We start from the raw sequence: 16,892 nt of genomic DNA on the forward strand, positions 1-16,892 counted from the left end.
GATATATTACCATGCAACCACAAAGGTGAAATCATCTTAATTGGAGACTTTAATGCTAGAACGGCCAATAACTAGCTTCTTTGCCTTAGTAATCAAGAGGGAATAGGAGACGATCCTTTATGGTTAGAGGAATAATGGAGCCAAAAATGGGAAAGAGTGTCTCAAGATGAAAAAGGAGCTATCATACATTATGGAGCAAATTTTATTAGGACTTTTCAACTTATATGATCTGATTATATGCAATGGTTTTAAAGGCTTGGCCAAGCTCAAAGAACATTACATGTCATAACTACAATGATCAAAGTGTGGTAGATTATGTTATAAGCTCAAAGAAACTTGTGGCAAGTTTAATAGATATAGAGGTGAAGGTTTGTCCCATAGAGATGAAATCAGATCACAACTCAATATATGTAAAGTTTAGCATGCAAAAAGATAATCAACACCAAAAGAAGATGCAACAAATAAAAAAGAAAGAGGTCACTCAAGACACATGAAAACCAAGAAATATTTTGAACAATGCTCAAAACACAACTACATGAAGTGGAAGCCAATGAGCTAGTCAATTCAAACAAGGAAACAATATGCAACGTCAAGTCGGCCTCTATAATCCTATGGGCTCTCAACTCATGCAAAAGGTCTAGACCTAAAAGGAGCAACAAGAATAGCTTCCCCACAAACACATGGTATGATGAAGATTACAAGGTAGCAAAGAAAATGGCCAAAATATGGGATAATAATAAGGAATATACAAAGGTAGTAAGAATGAAAAAAGAGGATTACATGCAATCAAGAAGAAAAGAATTGATTTCACTTGAGAGGCACAACCCAAGAGGCTTTTGGAAAGAGTTGCAATAAAGAGACAATCAAAAAAAATACTATCATAGACCTTCAATGGCTAGAATATGCAAAGCAACTATATGAGAGAGCTCAAGATAAAGATACCCCTTCGATAATCAATTTAAGAACTAAACACGTCTCTTCCAACAATATTAATGAAAGAATTAGAAAGCTTGCAATGGGTAAAGCTCAAGATGTAGATGGCCTACAAGCAAAACACTTAAGATGGGGCTTGGAGATCCTCACATCTCACATCAAAAGAATGTTCAATGGCATCATTTAAAATGTGTTCGACAAATTGGACAACTAGTGTTGTCATCCCCTTGCTCAAGAGTGGTGACATCAATAATCCCTCAAATTATCGCACTATAATGATCAATCCTCATTTTGGTAAACTTTTTGGGAGCATGATAGAAAGACGAACCATTTGAGCTCAAAAAGAGGGAAAGAGAGCGCAAGGGCAAGCGGGCTTTACGCCAAAGCATTCTACCATCGATCATTGCATTACACTCAAACACTTGATTGAAAAGGAATGGGACAAATAAGAAGGGGACTTGTTTTGTTGCCTCACTGATTTCAAGAAAGCTTTTAAAACACGGTACCTAGAAGCAAATTGTGGAGTAGAATGAAAGAATTGAAAATTCCATAACAATATAGATTTGTTGTTCATAGATTGTATGACCAAGTCTGGGCTAAGATACGAACCAAACATGGATTATCAAAATGCTTCAGAAGAGACATTGGGGTCAAGCAAGGCTACCCATTATCTGCTACTCTATTTGGGACATACATTGACAAGTTAGGGAAATGGATAGACAAGTTTATTGGTGGGAGAGTTCATTTGACCATTTATGTAATAAAGTTGCTTTTATATGTTGATGATCTTATTTTAATGACATAAACAGCATAAGATTTGAAATAAAACTTGAAGGCTCTAGAACATTTTTGCCATGAGGTGGGGATGCAAGTGGACACTAGAAAAACCAAGATCATGATCTTTACCTTGAAGAGAAAAAAGGTTCATAGAGAATTTGTTTTTGAGGGCAACCTCTTACAAATAGTCAATGAATATAAGTACCTTGACCTATACTTCCACAATAAACTTAGCTAGGAAACATGTAGAGCAAAATGTATTCAAGTGGGATGGAAAGCCTTATACTCACTGCAAAATAGATGTAAAAGAGTTGAACTATGGGACTGAAAAACTAAGAAAACTCTTTTTAGATTTCTTGTGGTTCCAATGGTACTATACGAATGTGAGGTATGGTGCAGCAACACTTCAGCAAGGAAATGGAGACAAATAGAGAGATTACAAAAACATTTAATTACAAATAGCCTCAAGATTAAATCATCTATCGCATACAAGATTTCCTAGCGGAAGCGGTGGCTTTTCCTGTTGAGGTATCGGATATATTCTGGTTGCTAAGTTATCTAAGAAGATTAAAAAACATGGAGATACATTACTAGCCAAAAATGGTAGCAGGAGAGAAACTAGATAGAAGGGAGAGCACATGAATGAAAGAAAACATTAAATGAATGAATAAGTGGGATATTAACATAAAAGATTGTTTGAATAACAATGGAGAAATAAAAAAGTTTGTACAAGAAAAAATTCAAAGAGAACATGTAGATAGGTCAAATAGGAAGGAAAAAGGAATACTATATCAAACATTTCAATCCCACACATGACCATACACAAAAGAACTACATAGCAATGGAAACAAAATGGAACGCAAAAATGTTAATTGCTCAAATAAGAACCAACAAACATCAACTTTGATATGAAATAAAAAGATGGATGATACCTAAAGAGGAATGGGAAAATAGAAGATGTAAATATTGCACTCAAGGGGTTGTGGAGACAGAGTGGCATTACATCATGGGCTATCCAGCCTACAATGATACTTGGATCAACTATGCTAAAACATTAAATGTAAATGCCTTGAGTAACCTATTTGATGAAGAAAAGATAACAAGAGTTACAAGTTTCTTAATCAAGACACACAGCAGAAGATCCAAGATGTACAAGGAAGCAGAGATTTAGCAGTCACAGTGTTTTGTTTGTGCTTTGCATGCTTCCTTTGCTAGCTATCCGTGGGTCCCATAAGTTGTTTGGCCTCGTGGGCATTTTAAAAACATTCATTCATTCATACCTCATAAGCAAACGTCAAATATTTCAAACAATAGCCAGTACAAATATTTTTGTGATTCTTAATTCTAATTTTTAAAAGTTTGCAGATCAAATTTAATGCACAATTATTTTAGAGTACAAAGCTAGCACCCTGGTGGGTGATGACGAACACCTTGCTAAAAAGGTGGCAATTTACAAAACAATTATTCATATTTGTATTATTTAGGTTTCAGCGCCTTTCAATGAAATAGTTTTGGGCAAAAAATTCTTACACAATGGTTTGCTTGCTTGATTGGCTGGAGGTAGGCGCCTAAGGGCCCTTAAAGACAGAAGGTCCAGAGATGAAATTCAACATAGAGGTTATTGTTGTTGGCTTATTGCAGATACAATGATGAAACACTCTGATAAGGCAAACCATTCTGCATCATCAAATGGCCTTCTTGGGTGACATTATGTACCAACGTTTGAAGATGGTTTTCCTAGCTCCAAATGGGTTGATGCTGGCTGCCGTCAAGATGGTTCTCAGGGCGGAGTTAATGTTTGTTGCTGGGCATTACAAAGTCAGCATGGACATTGCTTCCTGGTTTGTAGCATCTTTGCTTGATCTGGGAGAGCCAAAAGAGGTGGAAATGGTGTGCATGCATAATGGTGTACAAGGACTTTCTGTGATGGCTTGATGATGTAATTGTGGCAGCCAGGCTGGGCATTGGCATTCCTGGGCCAAGCGACATTCCCACGTTTTTGGACTCCAGTGCAGATGTGATATGGCACACTTTCCTGGCCAACTTTCACATGATCACTCTGGCTCAACATCAAATCAGGGCCGAGCTGAGTTGCACCTTCCTCAAGAGAGTTACGAACTCGATGCCCATTCGTGATGTTGAATGGATGCACGAACTCATTGGTATTGTCCATGGAGATGATAATACCTGAACAGAGAATGCAGCAGGGTTAAAAGATTTTGTATGATCAAAAGATATGCTCATGCATAATGTATTATTCTGGTTATAAAAGTTGATAGATGATAGGACCTATTTGGGTTGAAAATCCTCAGGCTTAGAATGGCCTGCATTATGTGATGGGAATACTTGGATGTAATTTTGTTTTTGATCAATATATTTTCAGCAGCATCATGCTGCAGATTACAGATCAAATAAATGGCTAGCATCCTCGTGGTGGTGAAATTCACCTGAATGATTATTTTAAGCCATAAACACACTCTAACTACATGGATGGCAATTCCTGTACAGACTGTAGTGAAGGCAATGCGACAGATATATGATTCCATCAGGAATGTATTTTTGTCTGAATGTTAATGTAAGAGTTTACTACCATGTAGAGAACATGCTGCATAACAAATATAATTCCATATTCAATTCGAAGATGGAAAAGAAGAATCCCTCAAATTTTTTCTCAAAAAGAAAAATTATGATTTAACATTCAATTCTGAGGCTGACAAAGAATTGGTTCTCAAAAGACGAATGTCTTTCACTTTTGTACATAATTTAGACAAAATTTAACAGACTTCTAGGTCAATAAAGGCTGCATGACCAATAAATGCCAACTTCCACAAGGGGACCATGCTGCTGCCATCTTTCTACATCACAGTTTTGTAGTAATCTATATGTACTGTTAAGGTAATTTATATCCAGATGACAGGATGCAATAGCAGATGATAAAGACCCTGATGAACTCCATGAACCAATAAAATAGCACTATATAGATGTAATTACTCTCAATTTTCATTTGATAGAAGATGAGAAATCAATGCAGTTGTTTCTAGGATAACTGTATAAGTAATTATTGTAGTTAAAACCCAAGATATTTGATCTTGTTAGGCACAGCAACAGTGACAGAATCATTGAAGTGATCGATACATGCATAAACAAAAGTCTTCTAACCCAGAATTACAGCATAAAGCTACAATATGAGTTAAACATAATGCACCCCATCAGGTAGTTATAACTCAAGTTATTGATCTTGCTAGGCAATGTAACAGTGATGATTCTACCATCAGTAACATGGTAGGCCTTCTAACCCAGAATGTACACCTTTACATCATAAAGCCACATTGTACTCATATATAATGCCCACCATCACACAAAACATAGATTGACATGGTTATAGGGGAAAGCAGGTGGTTTGAAAGTTAACTAGCTGTTACAGGAAAACCTATGTCACTTGATCTCAAACGGAGCATGCTCATCTGTGCATTACAATGTGTTAGATTGGAAAAGAAACCTAATCTTCAGGCTTCCAAATAACAAGGATAAAGGTGTGCTTCCTATACATTCCCAATGGCAGAGTCCTACCACTATAGATTTATCTCCTAATTATATGATCAGTTTTGAAATGCCACGTTTATAAGTACAGTAATCAAACAGATAACAAGAGCACCCTATAGGAATGAAAGTAGTATTATTACAAACAACTTTTGTTACAGAAAATCATTTTGCAATCTAATACTACAGATTGATGATACCAATTCACAAAACCTGCTCATCTAGATAGTTTCATTAGAGAGAAACAATTTGTACAATGGATGCAGCTCCAACAGGTATGGTGAGTTTTAAGCCAGCACCAAGAAGAGGAAAATTATCTGATTTTCTGGTATTTGTTATGGCAAGAAATCAGAGACCTAGAACCCAAAGTTTGCAACCTGTGTAGAACAAAATTGCGCTTCTTGTTTTTTTGTTCACTAGTGCTCCATGAACAGCATAGCATTTCTCACAATACAGCATCCCAATCATCTCCAGCTTCTAGCAGCTGTACACAGCATAATAAGCAGAAATATAATTCAGTGCATGTCTCAAAATTAAAATATTCAATACAACTTGTTTACTGAACTTTAGATATTATATTGTTGCCAGCTATTGTTAAGGATGCATATGTGAAAACTATTACTTACAATTTTTAGAATTTCTGAGATTCATCATTGCTGCTTCTGCAAAAGCCTGAGCAGCTTCTGCATCAGCCTCCGCAGCATCAGCTTCCCTTCCTGCTTCTTCTGCTTCAGTCATAAGTAGTTCAGCATCAGCCACTGCCTCAGCAGCAAATTTAGCAGACTCCTCGGCACTCATCATTGTCATCTTTGACAGTTCAGCCTCAATTTCAAATTTTGTTGGGAGTCGTATTTCTTCTCTGAGTCTCTTAAAGGGGTTTTTGTAAGGGCTTGGGATGTGTTTCCCCTCAAGCTCTTCTTGTAGCAAATGGGTAATTTTTGTTCCTTTTTCTCCATGGAGAAAACTTCTATTGAGCATATAATTTTGTCCCATCTGCAGTAAATCAAAAGAAGATGATGAAAATGGATCAGTACATATCTTGATAATATCATCTTTAAGTACTACAAGTCTACAACAACCATTTGCAAATGCTTACCTTCACCAGCTTACCACAGGCTGTTAACAAGTTCAGCTTGGAAGACAACATTTTTTTCAAGTTTGGCATTGGGAAGTTATTGTCCTGTTTGAAGACAATAAATTCAACATTTACTCTAAATCACTAAATTAATATGAATTCTACATTATTCACAAAAACAGTAAGAAATGAACCTTCTACAACTTACAATAAAGCCTCAAAATAATAACATTTCCCCTTGCATAAATTTTCTTCTATATAAATTTGCTTCTACAAGGACTAAAGCTAAACACATACAGAGAAACCACTATTACAGTCATCAAGTTAAACCTGTGGCTGAACTTTTAAAGCACAATTATTAATTGTCAGTTGAGAGTGATTTTTTGAACTTGAGCTTGAACTGGATCCTACACTCGAAATTCTGTAGATTGCTCACAATGTGATTTTGATGAAAAATTGTCATTGATGTCAAAGTAATTTGTAAAAGGAGATTGATGAATATATTGATAAACATACAGTTGATGAAATTTGTGAAAGGAGATTAATGAACATATTGAACCTACTGAATTAGTATAGTTGATAAACATGCAGTTGATGACCTTTTGTCCTAAATCCGATAAATATTTTACAGTCTGATCATATAGTCCCAGTCTGATCATACAGTAATTACACAATTACAGTCTGTTGGCTTGAAGATATCCTATTTGTAATGATTGGTTGATACATCTGTGATGTTAATCTTATTCACTAAGATTAACTTCAGAATATCTAGTTCAGAATATAAGGGCTCATCACGGCAAGAAGAATTCTCGGAATACATTTGTGATGGATACTTGGCAGATCATATTTCAAATCTAACAAATAACAGATTGTATTTATACACCTGTGGATGGATACTGTGGCAGACAGTAATTCAAAGACATCAAATGATAGATTGTGGTTTTGTTGCAGATAGCAGAACTTCTAAGTAGTTAATGCTAATACGTAGTCTGCAGAATTATTGTCAATACGTAGCAGATGATTATTGATTAGAACAAACCGACAATGACAGATTGAAGACTTTCAAAAAGGGGTATTGAACAAAAGGACTATTTATGATAGTCAATTGTCGTGGAAGTAAGATGCATATCGTGGGTCAATGCAAAGTCTTAAAGACCAAACGATGTATAAATCGTGGTCAAAAATATGTTTATCTATCGTGAATTATTAGAACCGAACATTAATAACATTGGTAGTATAATCGATGATTAATTTTAGTGTGTTAAAATTAATGAAAGGATGCGGTGAAGTCAAGGGGAGGGCGTGATAAAAGAACAAACAACATCTTGAAGAGGTGCGATTAAATAAACCATGATTTAAATTTGCTAAATCCGTTCTGAATTAAATGGTTGTGACTATTCATTGTACAAAGAGACATTACCTCTCACAAAGAGGTATGTAAAAGGTATTTATTCATTGGGAAAATGTGATTGGACAAGTTAGAGAGTGTTGTAGAAGAGTTAAAAAGAAAAAAGAAAAACAGATTTCATTTCTGTGAGAACACGTATATGAAGTCAAATATGATATACATCATAAAGAGGAATAAGTAAGGAGAATCTATAGTAGATTCTTTTGAGAATTATATTGCAGATTTATGGACTGTATATGCAGGTCCATGAAGTATTTCTGGGCAGGTTGTAATCAGAATATCAGAATTGTTTTGAAAAGATTTTAACAGATTGCAGAAGAAAATATCAGAATTTTACGAAGCAGAGGTTGGTGCCTCATCATAGGTGAAGTAGGTGCTTCATTTTAGTAAAGTCGGTGCTTTATTTGAAGGGGTTGGTGCCTCTTGTAAGTTGGTGCTTCCAGTGGGTTGGTGCTCACAAACTAATTTAGAGGTTGGTGCCTACAATCATTGTAAATGACACTTATATAACTATTGGCATTAATGCCATGGTTTTCACCCACATTGGTTTTCCATGTAAAAACTTGTGTTCTTATGTGTTCTTACTTGCATATGTTGTTAAATAAATTTTGAAGTGAAGTAAATTAAGAAGAAAAAATTAAAAATTACTTAATAAACTGATTCACCTCGCCCCCTCCCCCCAACATCTCAGTATATTTGAGTGCTCTTCAGATTTGAGGTTAATCTTATTAGATTTCCACAATCCGTGAGGCTAATGCTGCTGCTTTTGGATTTGATTGCGTGAGATTTTAGCATCAATGTTGCAGATCACACTCCGTGATCCATCATCAGGATGTTAGAGAGCATAGGGAGAAGAAATTTGATTTTAAGGTTATACAGATTTTCCTCTCTTATGCCTTCACTGTTCATCATTCCAGCTGTGCTGTTCAATTTCTACAAATGCTATGCACCATGAAAAAGCATATAGTTCAACTGGGATCAAAAGCCAAGTTGAAAGCATGAAAGCTGAATGCATATTTATTGGCAAGCCCACATAAATTTCGCATTGTCTCAAAAGGATCCCCAGCATCATCTTCTGTACTCAAGGACTCCAGTATCATCTTTCTGCACTTGAGGACTTTTCTTTGAATTTCCTGGAGTTTTTGAAACTGCAATCTAAATTCCCAATTCTTTCTTTCAACACCACTTCATTTTTATGAAGAAATGAAGATGGCCCATGTATATCTCAGAAGACTCTTTAACCTCCTGCCGATAGTGCCTGAAGAACTTCCAGGAAGGGTGTTGCTAGGACACAAAAGAGACCTGATTTGAGATGTCATTGACCCAGCAAAATGGCACGGCCTTTGCCATTGCAAGCTCTCACGCATGACCAATTTATTTACCCCAGGACTCTTCTTACTATAGGGCCAAAGCACAAGTCTCTCCTGAGGAACTGCAGCTATAGGAGGATTGCAAACTTGAGCAGAATAAAACAAAAACACCAACAAATTAAGAGTCAATCATTAATATGCATAGCTAGCCAAGTGAGGTGTGCGTGTGTGTGTGGTCTGTGTCTGTGTGTCCCTGTGTGTGTCAGACTATGACTATGTGTGTCTGTGTGTATGTGTTTGTGTATGTCTATCTCTGTGTCTGTGTCTCTGTCTGTGTGTCTATGTGTGTTTATGCAAAACTAGCCAAGTGAGGTTGTTTGTGTCTGTGAGTGTGTGTCAACCAACTGCATGTCAGAAAAGGCTTGGAGGGCTTGAAAGGTTTCCAAAAATGGAAAATTTCCAAAAAGAAGAAAAATATTCAAAATAGAATTGTTAGTGCCTTATTTTACAAAAAATGCCCTTTTTTAACCAATGGAATATTCTACTAGGGCTAAAATTAGTGGGCAGCACTAAAATTAGAGGAGGGCACCAAATTTAGAGAGTTGCCCTGATGTCAACGAGATGCAGGCACTCATACACGTGACAACCTGAGCAGATGTACTTGCACAAGCTTTTGAAGCTCTTTTTGTTTTTATTTGCAATAAGAATTTGAAACTTAACAAACATTTGAATAAAATTTTCTAGAAATTTTTTTGTAAAAAGCCTATGATCCTGCAATTTTTTGCAGAGGGTACCAATACGCTGCAGGTCCGTACAGATTCGTATGCTGCGGTATGAAAATTCGTGCCCCCAAAAAAATTTGCAAAAAAAATTTCTAGCTTCCAATTTCGACGATCTAACAAGCATTTTTGGAGTTTTTGAGCCTTCGCAGCACAATAGTGATGCCCGTTACACTCCAAAGTGCCCAAATTTTTCGCTGACCCCCAATTTTTGCCTCAATTTTCATGCCCTCAGCCAAATCGACCCAAAACATCAACAGCTCAAAATTTGATGAAATGGTAGTCGTTCTTAGGGTTTTGGGACATTGCAAACGCGATGGCAACCTTCGTTTAAGCACAATGTGCACAAAAAAATCTCTCAAGGTTGGATCCCTCAAAAATATGGACAAGAACTTAGCAGATCTGCTTTGATACCATGTAAAAGATGATAATTTCAACCTCACAAGCCAAGAGTCATCTACAAGCAAAACACCTGTCACACATAAGAGATCAAGCAATAGCAATATGCTCAACAACCTGAAAATTCTATATTGATTGCACACAAAGATTATGATTACAATGAATGAATGAATCTTTATAACAATATGCTCAACAACCTGAAAATTCTATATTGATTGCACACAAAGATTATGATTGAATGAATCTTTATAAAAGGATGAACAAAACCTTAGATGCAAAACCCTAATGCGAGATTAAATTAGCTAGCGCCAAGTGTCACAATCATAATGATTGAGACAACATAAGCTATTATTAGTCTAATTAAATAAAAGGAAAAAGCACCTATGTTTAGCTTAAGTGAAAAAGTGATTAAAGGACCTAATTAATGAATAATTAGATAAGTGTCCTAATTACTTCAACAATTTTCCCATGAATTATTGATATGATGAGAAAACATTATTATTATGCATTTAGGCATAATCTACTTTCAAGGAAAGTAGGCTAGTTGGAAATCTCCTACCAAATCTAAGCCTCCTATTTGTCTTCATGACATTCCTAATCATTACCTTATTCAAGTTCCTATCCATCCAGCATTGTGTCTTTTATTCTTTCTTAGAGATATTAGGAGGGCTATGAAAAAGCTGAGCACTAGCTAAGCAAAGGAAACTAAGGGATCTCAAAATCGGTCTTTCAAAGATGGCATATTAAATGGACTTGATTGACCAAGTACAAGCTTATTTATGAGTTCGTTTTCTCAAATCCACATAAACACAAGACTATATTGATCAGTACTTCCATCATGATTGACAGAGATGCTAACCCTTCTTTTGCTCTAGAGTCTAAGTCTAGCCTCAAATTTCCATCAGCTCTTTCTCTTCTATCTCCATTCACTCATTCTTATGCGTCTATCAACAATTCCTTTTGGCAAGGAATCTTTCATTCATCTATTCTAATTTATCTAGGGTTTACTGGTCTAGTGTCTAAGACCACCATGTTAGGTTATTTTTCTTCAATGTAACATTAGAATAGTTATATTTGTTGTCATTGATTTTAGCAATCCCACTTTCCAGGTTTTTGAATCCCATTGACTTACATCCATGTTTTGAGTGATTGTAATCAGATTAATCGAAATCCTTCTTTGTTTTTGGAGTATTCAGAATCCTTTCCGGTTCGTTGAAAATTGGTAATAGCTTGATGGCCTGGTTCAAGTATAGAGTATGGTTTATCTATGCTTATCCTCCTTCATAGAACTTAAATGACTATAGGGAAAGAGATCATGACATTTATCTTCATCTGAAGCCATCTTAGAACTTAGGCAAATTCACTCTCTCAAATAAGGTGCAAATTTGACTCCGCTCTGGTTGGTTTTTAATTCCATTTCTCTTCCATCATTCATGGACATTAGTATAATCTATTTCTTTCTTTTGACTACAAGTCTATGCTGATAATAAATTATTTTGTAGAACCACATCTTTAAATCTATTGCTGATTCAATATAACACACATTTTACGAGAAAGAAAAAGGTGACACTAGAAGTGCAAATTCCACTACTGATCATCAAAAAACATATTTTACAGATTTATGCTATAGCATAGTTAGGGTCATAGTCAGTACTCTAAAGGTTCTGCAAGCTCGCGAGACTTTTTTTTGGGCCATGCCGATCCAACCGAGCTTGCAAGTTGATTCTTCCTCAGTCTGGCCAAATTAAGTAAAAAATCATCATTTTTTGTCATGTTTTGCTCTTGTTTGCCCATTTCACCCAACAAAACATCGACCTAGCAGGAAGATGATTTGAGAAGAGAACTTTGAAGGATTCATAGTTGATCAAATCATCAAACAAGTAACTTACTATCATATTCTTTCTTTTGTTTCTTTGATTTGAAAATCAAAAAGCCTTGAAAATTTTGGAATGTTGTCAAAAAAAAAAAAATCCATTTCCCCTCACCCCTTACTTCCTAACACTTCTAGCTTCTATTTGGATTTTTTTTTCCAAATAAATACTTAACATTTTGCTTGTTGCTGATTTTTTGCAAAACCCTACTGATTTTTTTCCATGTTAAACAGCAATATCAAGTTCAACACAAATGTGTGGTAACAAAGATCCCATATATAAGTATGATACACTAGGAGCTATCAAGGGCCAAGTAGCTTATAATGAATGCAAGCAGCCTATGATAGGGGGAGTTAATAGATTAAAATACCATCTTGCTAAAATATATGGACAAAATGTGAAGGCATGCCCTAAGGTGTCCAAAGACGTTACTAAAGAGATGAATACCCTACTTCTTGAGTACGAAATGAAAGAAGTGGAAAAGCAAAAGGCAAAGGAAGCAATAACATCAGTGATGAATAAGTATCTATGGATTCCTTTGATACCCCAAATCCAAGCATTCATCCTGCACATTCCTCTATTGGTGAGAGTCTTGAAGGTTCTATTTCTACTTTTAGTAATATTCCTTCATCATCACCAAATTTCTTTATTCCACACAATGTTCCAAGAGCACAACCCTCACTTGAAGGTATCAATTGGAATAAAGAAAAACACCACGGGGCTAGGAATAAAGAAAAACACCACGGAGCTAGGATGTAGCAGCAAACTTTTGGTACTATAATAATTTACCCTTGAATGTGGTGAGTGGTCCATATTGAAAAGAGTTGGTGAATGCATTAGCAGTTGTTGGTGTTGGGTTTAAGACTCCAACTACTAAAAAATTGAGTGGTCATTGCTAGAGGAAGCCATTAAAAATATACAGCTTGTGGTTGATGATCAAAAGAAAGCATGGCAGAAAAAAGGCTGCAGCATATTATCATATGGATGGAATAGGACTCACCATAATAATTTACCCTTCAATGTGGCGAACATCCCATATTGGAAAGAGTTGGTGAATGCATTAACAGTTGTTGGTAAGGGATTTAAGATTCCAACAGCTAAAAAATTGAGTGGCCCATTGCTAGAGGAAGCCATACAAAAATACACGACTTGTGGTTGATGATAAAAAGAAAATATGGCAGAAAAAAGGTTGCAGCATCTTATCATATGGATGCACAGATGGATGGAATAGAACTCTCCTTACTTTTTAGCGGCTTCTAATGGCACATTAATGTTCTTGAAGTCTATAGATGTCTCATATGAAGTCAAAAATGTTGAGACTTTGTGCAATCTATTAGACCAAGCGATCCACAAAGTTGGGGTTGAGAAATGTTGTCCAACTTATCACAGACAATGCAACGACATATGTAGCCACAAGGAGACTTATTATGGACAAGCATGCTACTATTTGTTGAACTCCTTGTGCTACACATTGCTTGGATTTGTTGTTAGAGGACATTGGGAAGATTGGATGGGTCAAAAATGTGGTTGAACACACTAAACAAGTTATCAAATTTATCTATAACCATTCTTGGGTCCTTTCTCTAATGAGAAAGCACACAATGGCAAGTAACTTGTGTGACCACAAGTGACACGATTTTCTAGCCACTTCCTCGCTTTTGCAAATAATTCTTGCCGCAATTCCTCGTCTCAAGAAGATGTTTGGTTGGAGTCTCCATTTTCCAAAAAGATTGAAGGGGAGAAGATAGCAAGAACATTTTTTTATGACTTGTTCATCAAAAACGGATAGGAGTTAATCAGGGTATGTAACAAATACAAACACAAACTTTATATAAAATCAAATATTTTTTGTTTTCCTTGAGGGGTTAGTTTTTTAATAATTTCAAATTTGTTTTCAATTTTTTAGGTGATAGAACCTTTGGTCAACGTTCTTTGTATGGTAGATGGAGATCGCAAGTCAATGGGTTTCCTTTATGAGACCTTGGATAAGACAAAGAGACCATTGTGCATTACCGTAATGGAAAAAAAAATATGAAATCGTTTGGTGATTCATTGATCGCAAATGGACAAACCAACTCCACCAATTGATACATGCCTTGGCCTATTACCTAAACCCAAAGTTCTACTTCTCCAATACATTTAAGGCTAATGAGAACATGGCAACTGCTATTTCATGAAATGATAAGATGGTGCTAGATACTAGGATAAGAGACAAAGTTCTTGATGAGTTAAAGGAGAGAATTACTATATCTTATTTATGAATTTGACATTGTTGACTCTCTAGACTTGCTATATTTCATCTATCTATTCAAGATCTATAAGGGTGTGGAGGGGAGACTCTTTCTTCAGCTCAAGCAATTCAAAATGAGCAAAAAACAAGAAAAAAAACATCTTTTAATTTTAAGCTCAATACAAGTAGATATTAGAAACTTGATTCTATTTCTTTACTTAAATTCTTATATTTTTTAAATGCACTTTTGTAGATTTCTAGTGGAAGAATTACGATGCTAGCATACCAAATCATCAAAGGCTAGCCATCCATATTTTGTCCCAGCCCTATAGTGCTTTTGGGTGTGAATGCTATTGGAGCCTATTTGAGAGCATTGACACAAAGAAGTGAAACAAGTTGACCTCAGAGCACTTCAATGATCTTTACTTAGTTTAATACAACATTCGCCTTCAAACTAGAAAGGTGGAAGGCATTTCACATGATTCCAAAGACTTGGATGAGATTGATCCTTATGGTGAATGGACTGTCAATTAACAAGATGATGTCCTCCTTACTGATGAAAATCTTGCAAAATTAAAGAGAGGAGCAGCAAAAGCAACTAAATTGGATGCAATGGAGGAAAACGAAGACACTTTTGAAGAAATAGTCTATCATCATTTTGATACTGACTTATATTCTAGTTTGAGCTCTGAAAAAATAAGTTACACTAGGAGGCGAAAGAGGAAGATGTAGAGTGTATTTGGTTGTTTTCTTTTTTATTTTGACATATCATCATATGTAAACAATTATAAATCTATAATGTTGTTAACATTTGAAACTATGAAATTTCAAAATTTGAGAGTTTGAGGATTGTGTGACGTGTAATGCTTGAGTTGTAACAAATTGATAGTCAAATAAGACTTTTATGTTCTCTAAATACATTAATTTCTTTTTGTGTGTAATTATAAGGTTTATTTTGGCAAGTCCTTGCTGAGTCAAAAAATTGGTCTGTTGAGTCAAGTACAAGTCTTCAAACTATGGTTATGGCTAACAGCTATTTAAATGTTGATATATTTATAATACCTCATAGAAATCTTTATAAATAATTATATGAAAACAAGGGTGTAGACTGTTTGTTATAAAAATATCTTCCCGTTAGATATTCGTTTTTTGGCAACTATTTCCAAAGGAGGTATTAGACTTCAGCATTACAGATGCTCCTACATGAAATTACTTTTGAAATATGAAAACTCACAATGCTTCAGGGTAGATTAAGGTGCAAAATGTTGCTCCACCAACAGCAGTTTTCACCTATGTTGCTTGTTGATGTGTTTTTTATAACACCTCGAACACAAAATAAAATACTAAGTATTCTATCCTCTCTTGAACAAGGAAACCTCAAATGCTAAGCTTTGTGATCAAACCAAGCTGTCATGTCCCCTCCCTGATCGTCATATATACATAACATAGTGCATGGACACAAAATGCATACCAAGGAGGATTTTTCAAACGTGACAAAATTCCTCCACTCCTCTTGAAATGTGCTCCAAGCAGGTAGGAAGGCACCAAACACATGCTAAGGAGGAATTTTCCTCCTCAACAAGAATTACTCCTCCAATGCCCAAAAGCACTCTAGGAGGGTTGGAAGGCACAAAATCAAGGTTAGGGAGGATTCCTCAACTTTCACCAAATTCAAAATGCACCCAAGGAAGATGAAGAGCATCAAAATCCAATCAAGGGGAGTTTTCCTCCCAGGATGAAATTCCTTCACCACAACAGAATTTGCACCCAAGTGTGAAAATTTCCAAGACAAGAAAATTGGCCAAGTATGGAAGATTCCTCTCATCAAGACTTCGGACAGGATGAAATTCCTTGAACGTGAAAAAATGGGTTGTTGTCAGAAAATTCTCCCTTCAGGACAGAGCATACACGAACATCTAAAAAATTTCTTCAAAGCACAAAATTCCACCAGGGAAGAATTTTCTCTCTCCAAGATTGACAGGCACTCAAGGAGTCCTCATAAATGGAAATTCAAAAATTTGACTATGGAGAAATTCCTTCTCTAAGCCCCAAATGCGCCCATCTGCAAAATGTCAGAAATGATGAAACATCAAGAATTCATCTATCCAATCCAAAGACGTCAAGAGGCACAGAGGTCCAAGATGAGCAAATCTAGTTTATGACATCCAAGTTGAAGAAGAAATATAGTCTCAGGAAGTTTATGGAGGAGGAATTCCAGTTCTAGAGGATGCTAGTTGAAAGACCTCAAGATTCAAACAAGTATAAATGAGAAGAATTTACAACTATCTTGAATTTCAGCTGGAAATCCAAGATCCCAATCAGGAAAGAACAAAGAGGAAGAATTCTAGTTCCAGACATTCAAGGAAGGCATTCAAAGTTCCTGAGATCCAATTCAAGTACGAAAGACTTCAAGAATGACAGAATCATCGACAAGGAAAGATGTTCCAAGAAGGTGAATTCCCAAGCAAGTACATGGAAGGAAGAAAATGATCAAGGAAAGATAATTTCAGAAAAGTTAATCAAAGTTAGAACCTTGATCACAAAATGATGCAAAATGGAATATCCCTTGT

The 16,892-nt window shown here is 35.8% G+C and overlaps 1 protein-coding gene across 6 annotated transcripts in view; it reads right to left on the reverse strand.

The window, feature by feature from the left end:
• Positions 1-5,371: 5,371 nt before the first annotated feature.
• The window catches only part of LOC131069409 (telomere repeat-binding factor 1), a 56,480-nt gene continuing 44,959 nt past the window's right edge, over positions 5,372-16,892 (reverse strand). For 4 of the 6 annotated variants that reach the window (XM_058004818.2, XM_058004817.2, XM_058004821.2 and 1 more), the window contains 3 exons: positions 6,347-6,430; positions 5,877-6,243; positions 5,372-5,734 (listed from right to left, as the gene is read on the reverse strand). In XM_058004818.2, coding sequence (XP_057860801.2) covers positions 5,715-5,734; positions 5,877-6,243; positions 6,347-6,430 — 471 coding nt within the window. In that variant the 3' untranslated portion in view covers positions 5,372-5,714. The remainder of the gene's footprint in view (positions 5,735-5,876; positions 6,244-6,346; positions 6,431-16,892) is intronic. The other 2 variants (XM_058004820.2, XM_058004822.2) reach the window with 1 other exon arrangement.

Source organism: Cryptomeria japonica, chromosome 10 (genome assembly GCF_030272615.1).
Source record: "Cryptomeria japonica chromosome 10, Sugi_1.0, whole genome shotgun sequence".
Taxonomy (NCBI): domain Eukaryota; kingdom Viridiplantae; phylum Streptophyta; class Pinopsida; order Cupressales; family Cupressaceae; genus Cryptomeria; species Cryptomeria japonica.